The sequence below is a fragment of the Mustelus asterias genome, chromosome 4 (assembly GCF_964213995.1).
Source record: "Mustelus asterias chromosome 4, sMusAst1.hap1.1, whole genome shotgun sequence".
Lineage (NCBI taxonomy): Eukaryota > Metazoa > Chordata > Chondrichthyes > Carcharhiniformes > Triakidae > Mustelus > Mustelus asterias.
This window is the reverse complement of record NC_135804.1, coordinates 56,738,564-56,751,435: the sequence shown is the minus strand read 5'-3', so window position 1 is coordinate 56,751,435 and position 12,872 is coordinate 56,738,564. Positions and strand designations below refer to the sequence as shown.

At 43.5% G+C, this 12,872-nt stretch overlaps 1 protein-coding gene across 2 annotated transcripts in view; it reads left to right on the top strand.

Moving 5' to 3' along the window:
* pdpr (pyruvate dehydrogenase phosphatase regulatory subunit) overlaps positions 1-12,872 on the top strand; it is a 61,985-nt gene that overhangs the window by 29,243 nt on the left and 19,870 nt on the right. For both annotated transcript variants that reach the window (XM_078211075.1, XM_078211074.1), the window contains exons 10-12: positions 92-216; positions 1,221-1,376; positions 3,769-3,902. In XM_078211075.1, coding sequence (XP_078067201.1) covers positions 92-216; positions 1,221-1,376; positions 3,769-3,902 — 415 coding nt within the window. The remainder of the gene's footprint in view (positions 1-91; positions 217-1,220; positions 1,377-3,768; positions 3,903-12,872) is intronic.

Genomic DNA, 12,872 nt, shown 5'->3' with positions numbered 1-12,872 from the left:
TCTGCAGGTCCAGTAGTTCGATGGTTTACTTTTTATGTTCATTTCAGAAAAGCTCTTTGTTGCTTTGACTTTGTCTTCTTTCCATTTTCAGATATTTGGCTGAATGGATGGTGCATGGATATCCCTCGGTAAATGTCTGGCCATTGGATATCAAACGCTTTGGGGTGCTACAGAGCAGCCGCACGTTCCTCCGCCATCGTGTCATGGAAGTGATGCGTAGGTTTCCAAGGAATTGATATGCAAAGGAACAGTGACTGGGTGCAGGAGTTGGGCCTGATGCTGTTTTGAAGAGACCGTTATCTATGAATATATCAGATGTAGCTGGCTGCATGAAGGATCCGGCAGTATTGTTCACTGAAACTCCAGTCTTCGCTGAAGTTCCTTTAGGGTGGGGGTGTTGGCAGAGGTTCTGTTGATTGGAGGCTTGGGGATGTGTTTATGGAATTACCAGGTGTAAGGGAAATGGTTCAGTGGGATTCTTGACTGTTGCTCTCCACAGAATGAATTTCTAAATCCAGCCAGGGCCCCATCGTCTTTTGGCTACCTCCTTTTTTAAAGAGCGGTTTCACATTTTCTGTTTTCCGATCTGCAGGAAACAGGCCAGAGTCCAGCGAATTTTGGTAAATTTCCACTTGTGCATTTGCTATTTCCCCTGCCATCTCTTTTAGCACCCTGTGATGCATTCCATCAGGGCCAGGAGACTTGTCTAACTTTAGCCCCAGGAGAAAGGACAGGAGCTTATTGGGTCAGTCACCTTATACTAACCCCACAAACCAAGTTGTCCTTTTTGACTCCCACATGGCTCTGTGTCCAGCTGCATACAATATAAGGGGATTCCATCCTATCATCCGGGATGACGAGTGGTTTTGACAGTGAAGAGGGAGAAATGAAAGAAAATGAATGCAAAGAGCATTCCAATGTTTTTTCCCACAATAATGCAATGCAATATTGTTTAATTTGACCTGTTAATTTGATTTTCTTCATTCAATAATTGTTGATATGTTTTATCTAAGCAGTTGTTGTTATATACTGTTTTGAAGTCTTTTTGCTTAGTTCACTTCTTAAAACCACTTAAATGAGCAGCTGTAACTTGTGTTGTCTGATCATTTCACAGAACCCTTTATTCTTTGTGCATTGTGACTGACCTGGGTTACAGCTAGGGAGAAGTTGAGGGTGACGCAGAAAATAAGCTCACTTTTTGTTGCCCTCTCTGATCGCAGCTCTCATGTATGAACTGAAAGTTCCTCGTTGGGATTTCCAGACTGGCCGACAGCTCAGGACTTCTCCCCTGTATGATCGCCTGGATGCACAAGGTGCACGTTGGATGGAAAAGCACGGCTTTGAGAGAGTCAAGCACTTTGTCCCGCCTGGAAAGGGTGAGTATATCTTTTGCAATTCATCAATGTGCAAAGCAACACTCCTTCCTGATGTTGGTATTGTGGCTGTCAGATGTGGTTTTGGGAGGTTGTATGAAATTTTGAACCTGGATATACACCACTAATGGTGCAGGTTACTGGGCGAGCAGGATGACTTCAGAGATGGTGATCTGTACAACGATAAATAATGGTAACTGACTACAGAGAGGAACTAAGTAACGTGGTTAAATCATAACTCAGGGCATTTAAAAATGGTTTGCAACCAGTGAAGTACTTTTGAAGTGTAATTACTGTTGTAATGGAGGACTCTTAAGTAAGTCAAATCTTCACATCCATTCCTGTTCTAAGTCCAAAGGCTCCTCTCATAATTACAGGTTCCCATCTTTGGTACTTTCTGTCATTATCCTGGTGAATCTTGGGAAACTATTGGAGAAGATTCTGAAGGAGAGAATCTATTTCCATTTGGAGAGTCAAGATTTGATCAGCGATAGTCAGCATGGTTTTGTCAAAGGGAGGTCATGCCTAACAAATTTGATTGAATTTTTTGAACTTGTAACCAAGTGTGTGGATGAGGGTAGTGCAGTTGATGTAGTTTACATAGATTTCAGCAAAGCCTTTGACAAAGTCCCACATAGGATGCTGATTAAGAAGGCAAATGCATATTGGATACAGGGTGATCTGATAAGCTGGATTCAGAATTGACTTAGCGGTAGGAGACATAGGGTGATGACAGACGGTTGCTTCAGTGATTGGAGGCCAGTGACCACTGGCGTATCACAGGGATCCGTGCTGGGCCCCCCATTGTTCGTCATTTATATAAATGACGTAGATGACTGTGGGGGATAGGATCAGTAAGTTTGCCAATGATGCAGAGATTGGCTGGGTGGTTAACAGTGAGGTTGAGTGTCTTTGGTTAAAGGAAGATATAGACAAGATGGTCAAATGGGCGAATAAATGGCAGATGGAATTTAACCCTGAAAAGTGTGAGGTGATACACTTTGAAAGTAGTAATTTGACAAGGAAGTTTACTATGAAAGGCTGACACCTGCAAGTTCCGAACAACAAAGGGACTTTAGCATCTTTGTCCATAGATCTCTGAAGGCTGAAAGGCAGGATAATAGGGTGGTGAAAAAGGCATATGGGCACACTCCCCTTTATCAATTGGGGTGTAGATTCCAAAAGCAGAGAGGTCATGATGGAGTTGTATAGAACTTTGGTGAGGCCACAGCTGGAGTACTGTGTGCAGTTCTAGTCATCACATTGTAGGAAGGATGTGATCACACTGGAAGGGGTGCAGAGGAGATTCAGTGATATTGCCTGGGGTGGAACATTTAAGTTATACAGAGAGGTTGGATAGGCTTGGGTTGTTTTCTCAGGAGCAGAGAAGGCTGAGATGTGACCTGATTGAGGTGTTCAAGATTGTGAGGGGCATGGGCAGGGTGGAAAAGAAACAGCTGTTCCCCTTAGTTAAAGGGTCAGTTACGAGGGGATATAAGTTAAAAGTGAGGGGTGAGAGGTTTAGGGAGGATTTGAGGAAAAACCTTTTCACCCAGAGTGTGGTGACAGTCTGGAAGCACTGCCTGGGAGAGTGGTGAATGCCTCACATCCTTTAAAAAGTACCTGGATGAGTACTTGGCATGCCATAACATTCAAGGCTATGGACCAAGTGCTGGCAAGTGGGATTAGGTGGGCAGGTCAGGACCTTCATGCGCCGAACAGCCTCTTCACTATAGTATTCTGTGAATCTACTTTTTCTATGGGTTCAATGTCTTCTATTATGCAGTGCCCAAAACTGCATCCTCTAACTGTGGGCTAACCAATGATTTGTACAAATTATCATTACTTTTTTACTCTTGTATTCTATTCCCTTCTTTATAAAACCCACTTCACAACTGGCCATTTTTAATGGTTTTCTGTACTTGCTCTCACTGCTTTTGGGAACCCCTCTATTCTGTTTATTCATACCTCTGCTTTTCTCTCAAATGATCTACATTAAATTGCATCTGCTTTCTGTCTGCCCAACTAGCTAAAATGTCTCTCTTTCTCTGTCCCCTTGTTGTTTGTCGAACCTCCTATTTTTATCTTGTTAGAAAATATCAAGGTGGTGCTGTCTATACCCAAATGTAAGTCATCTGTACGTACAGCTCATACATATGAGCAAAAATGGGAGCCATTATTGTCCCCTAAGGTATACCAATTTTCAACCCTTTGGACATGATTGTGATGTCCAACATCTGTTGTGTGTCCCACAATTGGTCTGTGGTTTTGTGTGTGTATCTTCTCCCCTTGTCTGTCCCACATTTATCTATAGTGTCTTGTGCATTTTCTGTAATTGTCTGCCCCATGTTGATCTGAAATTTCAATCTCTGAACTACTTATTTTTGTCTTCCAGATTTGTTGGAATTAGACCAGAGTAAGACGTTCTACAAACCAGACTGGTTTGACATTGTAGGAGCAGAGGTCAAGTGCTGTAAAGAAGCTGTTTGTGTCATTGACATGTCATCTTTCACCAAGTTTGAACTCAGTGTAAGTTTCTGCTGAAGCTGGAATGCGTGCTACAGCTGGATCAATACTGATCCCCTCAAAAAATGTCAGTGGCTGAAAAATTACAAGAGGGCAGCGTGTAATTAAGGCAAGTGAAGTATAGCAATACTTTTCTGTAGACTTTGGAGCATGAATTTGAAGCTGAAGACCTGAGCAACTGGAAGTTCCAAACCTGTATTGTGGATCCCTTCTCCACTACTTCTGTGCAGCTCAAATCCATCAAAATGGTCACACAGATTGTGGGGAAAAAGAGAACATTAAAACATAAAATAGGATCAGGAGTATCTAACCTTGTTGATGGAAAATCTGTCCAAGTCAAATGACACAGCCTCCACTGCTCTCTGAGAAAATAAATTCCTCTTCACCTCCGTCTTAATTTAGAGATCCCTTATTTTGAAATTCTGCCCCGAGTTCTAGATTCCTGCAAGAGGGTTTTTACACTGTCATGCCCCCTCAGAATCTTGTTTCAATAAGATGACATCTTGTGCTTCTAAATTTCAATGAGCATAGGCCCAACCTGCTGAATCTTAGCTAAAGGCAATCTCTTCGTCCCAGGAATCAAGCTAGTGTACCTTCTCTGAACTGCTTCTAGTGCAAGTTGAAGAAGGTTGTGGAATCATATAGTCATTTACAGCACAGAAAGAGATGATTTGGCTCATCAAGTTCATTCCTCCCCCTTGCAAAGCAGTCCAGTCAGTCCCATTCCCCTGTTCAATTCCCGTAGCCCTATAAGTTTGGTTCCTTCCAAGTGCCTATCTTTTTGAATATCATTGTTTTCTTTCACTATGCTCGTGGGCAATAAGTAGTCATAGAATGTTTACAGCTCAGAAATAGACCCTTTGGTCCATCTTGTCTGTGCTGGCTCTGTGAAGCTCAAATACTGAGTGTATCAGGTCTCACTAATGCTTAAATAAAGTAACTGTTACAAATGGGGATTCAGCTTCATACCGTTGAGCAGACAGTCCAAAGGGACTTTTCAAACAGGTGTTTCACTGGTTTTACTTGGTGTAATCCTGAGATAAAGCATCCCAAGGAGATGAACCTGTCCTGAATATGAGCCAGTAAGATTGAACGTGTCTAGAATAATCTCCCTGGGAATTCCAGTGTTGCGCAGAAACAGGCTGTCAGTCACTGAGGCAATGCAAAGTTGAAAGGACCACAGTCACATTAATTAATTTGCTATTGTACGGGAGAAGAATAGGTTGCATTTCGCACCCTGCAGTTGCAAAAGAACATGGAGCCAAATGTTACAAAGTTGACATAAATTGAGAGATTTCAGGAAATGAGAAGCCTACACAGCTTCAATGAAAAGCATTTCAGAAGTTGTTCAAAGAAAGTGAAATATGGTTTGCAAATAAATGCAATGCTAGCATGTGAGTGAAGTAAAGGGGAAATTGTGGAGGCTCTGACCACAATGTTCCGATTCTCCTTGAATATAGGGATCGTCCCGGGGGCCTGGAGGGTTGCAAATATTATTGAGGAAATTATGGGAATTAATATCAGCAGAGAACAAATAGTGGTGAACCTGACAAATCCTTGAGACCTGATGGTGTACACCCTAGGGTTCTGAAGGAGGCAGCGGATGTTCTGGCTGTGATTTTGCACAATTTCTTAGATTAAGGGACATGAGATTTCTTAGGTTAAGAAATTGTCCCATTGGATTCTGAGATGGTCTCATAGATTGGGAGTTAGCAAACCTGCAGGTTGTGATGAGGATATTGTGCTTCTGCGACGGGATACAAATAGGTTAGGTGACTGGGTGAAAACCTGGCAAATGGAGTTTAGTGTGCGTAAGTGTAAGGTCATGCACTTTGGTAGGAGGAATCAAAAGGCAGATTATTATCTGAATGGAGAGAGACTGCAGGTAAGTGAAGTACAGAGGGACTAGGGTGTTCCAGTGCATGAACACAAAAAACTAGCAAGCAGTTCCAACAAGTAGTTAAGAAGGCAAATGTCATTTTGGCCTTTACAAAGGGGTTGGAGTTTAAAAATAGGGAGGTTTTGTTGTAATTGTATGAGGTGTTGAGGCCTCACCTGGAATACTGCATACAGTTTTGGTCCCCTGATCTTAAAAAGGATATAGTAACATTGGAGGCGGTCCAAAGGAGTTTCACCAGGCTAATTCCTGGGATGGGGGGGGTTGTCCTATCAAGAGATTATTAATACTGAAACCTGGAATAGGGTACAGATGCTATAGGGAAGATAGAACAGGAGGCAGGAGAGGAGGCGCTTTTGATTAGGGAGGACATCACAACAGTACTGAGAGGGGATATATCCAAGCATTCGGCCGCTGAGTCTAAATGGGTAGAACTGAAATAAGAAGGGAGAGATCACTTTGATAGGATTGTACTACAGACCCCCAAGTGGTCAGCGGGATATTGAGGAGCAAATATCTAAAAGGAGATTACAGATAGCTCCAAAAACAATAGGGTGGTAATAGTAGGGGACTTTAACTTTCCCAACATTAACTGGGACAGCCATAGTATTAGGGGCTCGGATGGAGAGAAATTTGTTGAATGTATTCGGGAGGAATTTCTCATTCAGTATGTGGATGGCCCGACTAGAGAGGGGGCAAAACTTGACCACTTCTTGGGAAATAAGGAAGGGCAGGTGACAGAAGTGTTAGTGAAGGATCACTTTGGACCAGTGACCATAATTCCATTAGTTTTAAGATAGCTATGGAGAATGATAGGTCTGGCCCAAAAGATAAATTCTAAATTGGGGTAAGGCCAATTTTGATGGTAATAGACAGGAACTTTCAAAAGTTGATTGGGGGAGTCTGTTGGCAGTCAAAGGGACGTCTGATAAGTGGGAGGCTTTCAAAAGTGCATTAATCAGGGTTAGCGCATTCCTTTTAGAGTGAAGGGCAAGGCTGGTAGGAGTAAGGAACCCTGATGACTTGGGGTATTGAGGCCTTGGTCAAAAGGAAGGAGTACACATATGACATGCAAAAGCAGTTGGGATCAAATGGATCCCTTGAAGAGTGTAGAGGTTGTCAGAATAGAGTTAAGAGGGAAATCAGGAGGGCAAAAAGGGGACATGAGATTGCTTTGGCAGCTAAGGCAAAGGAGAATCTAAAGAGCTTCTACAAATACAAAAGAGTAACTAGGGAGAGAGTAGGGCCTGTTAAGGATTAACAAGGTCATCTATATGCTAATCCACACGAGATGGATGAGATCCTAAATGAATATTTCTCAATTGGTATTTACTGTTGAGAAAGGCATGGATGTTAGGGAGCTTGGGGAAGCAAATAGTGATGTCTTGAGGCGTGTACATATTACAAAGAAGTAGGTGCTGAAGTCTTAAAGCGCATCAAGGTAGATAAATCCCCGGGACCTGATGAAATGTATCTCAGGACGTTGTGGGAGGCGAGGGAGGAAATTACAGATCCTCTAACAGAGATATTTGAATCATTGACAGCCACAGGTGAGGTGCCTGAAGATTGGAGGATAGCAAATGTTGTGCCTTGGTTTAAGAAGGGCTGCAGGAAAAAGCCTGGGAACTACAGATATGTGAGCCTAACATCTGTAGTGGGTAAGTTGTTAGAAGGTATTCTGAGAGACAGGATCTCCAGGCATTTGGAGAGGCAAGGACTGATTAGGGACAGTCAGCATGGCTTTGTGAGTGGAAAATCATGTCTCACAAATTTAATTGAGTTTTTTGAAGGGGTAACCAAGAAGGTAGATGAGGGCAGTGCAGTCGACGTTGTCTATATGGACTTTAGCAAGGCCTTTGACAAGGTACCGCATGGTAGGTTATTGCGTAAGGTTAAATCTCACGGGATCTAGGGTGAGGTAGCCAATTGGATACAAAATTGGCTTGATGACAGAAGGCAGAGGATGGTTGTAGAGGGTTGCTTTTCAAACTGTAGGCCTGTGACCAGTGGTGTGCCTCAGGGATTGGAGCTGGGTCTACTGTTATTTGTTATTTATATTAATGATTTGGATGAGAATTTATGGGGCATGGTTAGTAAGTTTGCAGATGACACCAAGATTTGTGGCATAGTAGACAGTGAAGAAGGTTATCTAGGATTGCAATAGGATCTTGATCAATTGGGACAGTGGGCTGATGAATGGCAGATGGAGTTTAATTTAGATAAATGTGAGGTGATGCATTGTGGTAGATCGAATCGGGGCATGACCTACTCAATTAGTGGTCGGGCATTGGGGAGAGTTATAGAACAAAGAGATCTAGGGGTACAGGTTCATAGGTCCTTGAAAGTGAAGTCCCAGGTGGACAGAGTGGTGAAGAAGACATTCAGCATGCTTGGTTTCATTGGTCAGAACATTGAATACAGGAGTTGGGATGTCTTGTTGAAGTTGTACAAGACATAAGTAAGGCCACACCTGGAATACTGTGTACAGTTCTGGTCACCCTGTTATAGAAAGGATCTTATTATAATACGAGCAATTGGGACTAACATAGAAAAGCTGCAGCACAGACAGGCCTTTCGGCCCACAAGTTGCGCCAAACATGTCCCTACCTACTAGGCTTACCTATAACCCTCTATCTTACTAACTTCCATGAACTTATCCAAATGTCTCTTAAAAGACCCTATCGAATCCGTCTCCACCACCACTACCGGCAGCCGATTCCATGCACCCACCACCCTCTGAGTGAAAAACTTAGCCCTAACATCTCCTCTGTACCTACTCCCCAGCACCCTAAACCTGTGACCTCTTGTGGCAACCATTTCAGTCTTGGGTAAAAGCCTCTGAGAATCCACTCTATCAATACCTCTCAACATCTTGTACACCTCTATCAGGTCACCTCTCATCCTTCGCCCCTCCAAGGAGAAAAGACCTAGCTCTCTCAACCTATCCTCATAAGGCATGCCACCTAATCCAGGCAACATCCTTGTAAATCTCCTCTGCACCCTTTCTATGGCTTCCACATCCTTTCTGTAATGAGGCGACTATAACTGGGCACAGTACTCCAGGTGGGGTCTGACCAGGGTCCTATACAGCTGCAGCATTATCTCCCGATTTCTAAATTCAATTCCTCTATTGATGAAGGCCAGTATTCCATACGCCTTCTTAACCACAGCCTCTACCTGCGACGCTGCTTTGAGCGTCCTATGAACCCGGACTCCAAGATCCTTCTGATCTTCCACACTGCCAAGCGTCTTACCCTTAATATTATATTCTTTCATCCTATTTGACCTGCCAAAATGAGCCACCACACACTTATCTGGGTTGAAGTCCATCTGCCACTTCTCTGCCCAGTCTTGCATCTTATCTATGTATCGTTGCAACTGCTGACATCCCTCTACACTATCACAATACCACCAACCTTTGTGTCATCAGCAAACTTGCCAACCCAACCTTCCACTTCCTCATCCAGGTCATTTATAAAAATCACAAAGAGCAAGGGTCCCAGAACAGATCCCTGGGGCACTCCACTGGTGACCGACCTCCATGCTGAAAAAGACCCATCTACAACCACTCTTTGCCTTCTGTGGGCAAGCCAGTTCTGAATCCACAAAGCAATGTCCTCTTGTATCCCGTGCCCCTTCACTTTCTCAATAAGCCTTGCATGGAGCACCTTATCAAACGCAAAACTTAGTGGTAAAAACTGGGCGGCATGGAAAAGTTGGGCCAAAGGGCATGTTTCCATGCTGTAAACCTCTATGACTCTAAGAGACACTAAATAATCTGGTCTGATTTCCTTGGAGTTTAGAGAGTGAGGGGTGACCTTAAAGTGGAGGTGGATAAAATATTTGATAGATCAAGGAATGGAGGGCCATGGAGAAATGGCACAGGAAAGGAGTTGAAGGTGGCATAGATCAGCCATGATTGTATTGAATGGCAGGGCAGGCTTGAAGAGCCTGTGCTTCTATCTCGTGTGTGTTTTAAAAAATGTGAAACTTTGTTGATGTTCAAAGAAAATTGGGCATGCTCATAAAAGAAACACAAAGTTAGTATGTGGTACAGCAAGCAATTAGGAAGGCAAATGGCACGTTGACCTTTATTGCAAAGGGATTGGAGTACAATAATACAGAGGTCTTGCTACAATTGTACAGGGTTTTGGTGAGACTACATCTAGAACACTATGCAGTTTTGGTTTTCACATTTAAGAAAGAATATGCTTCATTGGAGGCAGCACAGTGAAGATTCACTAATTTGGGAAGAGGAGTTCACCTAGGATGAGAGGCTAAGTAAATTGAGTTTATATTCTTTTAAGTTGAGAAGAGCGAGATGTCAATGCAACCTACAAAATTCTGAAGAGCTTGATAGGGTAGACGCCGAGAGATTCTTTTCTCTGGCTGTGGGATCTAAAACACCGGGGCACTGTCTCAAGATAAGAGGTTAGTCATTTACAAACAAGGAGAAATCACTTCACTCAAAGGGTTATGAATTTTTGTAATTCTCTACTCCAGAGGGTTGTGTGGATGCTCTTGTCGTTGAATATATTTAAGGCTCGGATAGACCAATTTGTGGTGTTTGAGAATGAAAGAATATGGGAAGCACACAGGAAGCCCAGAATCGGACACAATCATATTGAGTGGTGGAGCAAGCTTGTCGGACCTTATGGTCGTCTCCTCCTACTACTTGTGAAATTTTTTTTAAAAAGGGGAAGGGGGTAAACCTGGAAACTGTGGGCCCGTCAACCTAACTGTGATGGTGGGGATGCCTTTAGAGGCAATAATTCGGGATAAAATTAATTGGCATTTGAAAAAGTATGGGCTAATTAATGAAAGTCAGCTTGGATTTGTTAAATTGCAAATTGTGTTTGACGAACTTAAAATGCAGCAGGCAATGAGTTTGAGTTTTATAGTGCTTTAATATTTAGCGTTTTTTTTATTCATTCACATTTTCCCAAATTAGTGAATCTTCACTGTGCTGCCTCCAATGAAGCATATTCTTTGAATTAAGAAGGTTAATGAGGGTAGTGTGGTTGATGTTATGTGTATGGACGTAAAGATTTTTGATGACATACCGGTTAGAATTGTTACCAAAATTAAAACCCATGGGACTTCAAGGGTCAGGAGCAGCATGGGTGGAAAGCAGAAAGTAGCAGTGAATGGTTGTTTTTCAGCCTGGTGGGATGTTATGTAATGGTCCTGAGAGATTGGTATCAGGACTGCAGCTTTTTTTCATGTGTAGAGCATAGTTTCAAACTTCACAGATGATAGAACTCAGAAATGTAATAAACATTGAGAAGGATAGACTGTTAGAGTCTTGTAATAGTGACCATTAAAAGAAATAGATGAAATTTAATGATTTGGATAGGATTAACTAAGGAGCAATTGTTGCCATTGGCAGAAAGGTTGGCAACTAGAGAACAGAGATTAAAGTTTATTGGCAAAAGAGTGAATAAAACATTTAAAAAAAAATAAGAGTTGCAGTGACCTGGAATGACTGAAAGAGTGAAAGAAGCAGATTCAATCGCAACACTCAAAAGAAAGTTGGATAAATACTTGAAAGGAAAAAAATGATAGGGCACTGAAAACCAATTAATCTCACTATCCTGCTATTTCAAAGAGCCTGAACAGGCTTGATAGGTTGAGTGCCTTCTTTCTGCCATTATTGTAAATGCATAACTGGTCCTTTTGAGAAGTAAACTTTGTGGGAGGAGGCTTTCAGTAGGAAAAAAACTACAGTGACACATTCTGGAACCATCGGGTATTTAAGACCAAGTGTTCATTTGACAACTGAGGATCTTACGTTATTGGAATTCAAAATTGATGCAATTTCTCAGTCAATAATTGTCATCAACAGTTCAATCATATTTAATTGTAAAATAAAATTCTCTTCTGAATGGAGATGCAGCTTATGGACCGAGTGGTCTTTGTGTGCTGTGATCATTCTATGATTCTAGAAGTGATGGAAATGGAAATGATCAATGATTTCAAAAGGAAATTGGATGGGCATTTGAAGGAAACAAACTTGAAGGGCTCTGGGGAATGGGACTGACTGGATTGCTCCACTTGGAGCTGGCATGAACTAAATGGGTTGAGTGACCTCATGAATGAGAGGTGCTGGAGTTTGCATCTGTATAGTGTCCTTTGTGATACACAGTGGGAAGGGACTGGGGTTCCAGGACCTAGAACCTGAGAGGTTTTAGCAAAGGTTGGTGGCCATTTGGCCTTTCAGGCCTTTTCTCATTCAAGCTCCTTAACAATCCAATTCTAATACCCATTTTTTTGGTATTCTTCCTTTTCAAATGTTTATCCAGCTCCTTTTAAATGATATAGGGCGGAATTCTACCGGCTCATCCCGTGCATTGATGGGCAGAGCGAGCCAGTAAAATCACGTGAGAGTCGAGAAATCAGGATCACACCCGATTTCTCAGTTCTCGTGATTTTACGAGACCCAGATTTCCGGTGTGGTCACTCTCTCGCTGGAAATGGGCGAGAGGCTGAATAATTTATTTAAATGCTGTTTTACATCTGCTTAGCAAGCCCGGCAATCAACTGTTTGGGCTAACTTGCCTTTATGGTCTCGCCGGGAGAGGTTCTCTCCGGCAAGGAAAAACTTGCTCCCTATGAACGGGGAACAGTCATGTTGACCTCACCAGTGGAACCGGAGGCCATTGAGGCCCCCCCCCAGGGAGGTTGGGGCAAGGCGGAGGTGCCCCTTGGGCAGCACCAGATTGGCACCTGGGCAATGCCCACTGGGCACCTTGGCACTGTCCACCCGGCAGTGCAGGGGGTGGGGTCTGTGGGGGCAGTGCCGGGGTGAGGCCAATGGGGGGTTGGAAACAGGGGTGGGGCCAATGGGGGATGGGGAAGCCTGCTGCAACTCTGCCTGCGATCGCTGGTGGAGGGAGAGGGGCACGCTGCCTGCGATTGGGGGGGGGGGGGAGGGAACGGGGGCCGCGATCGGTCTGAGCAGGGGGGGCTGCGTCTTGGGCTGAGGGCCCCGACGATTGCGGGGTTGGGGGGGGGACGGTTGAGGCAGCCTGCAGTAGCAGGGGCCTGACGGCGCTCTCTCTGTCTGTCAGATCCCT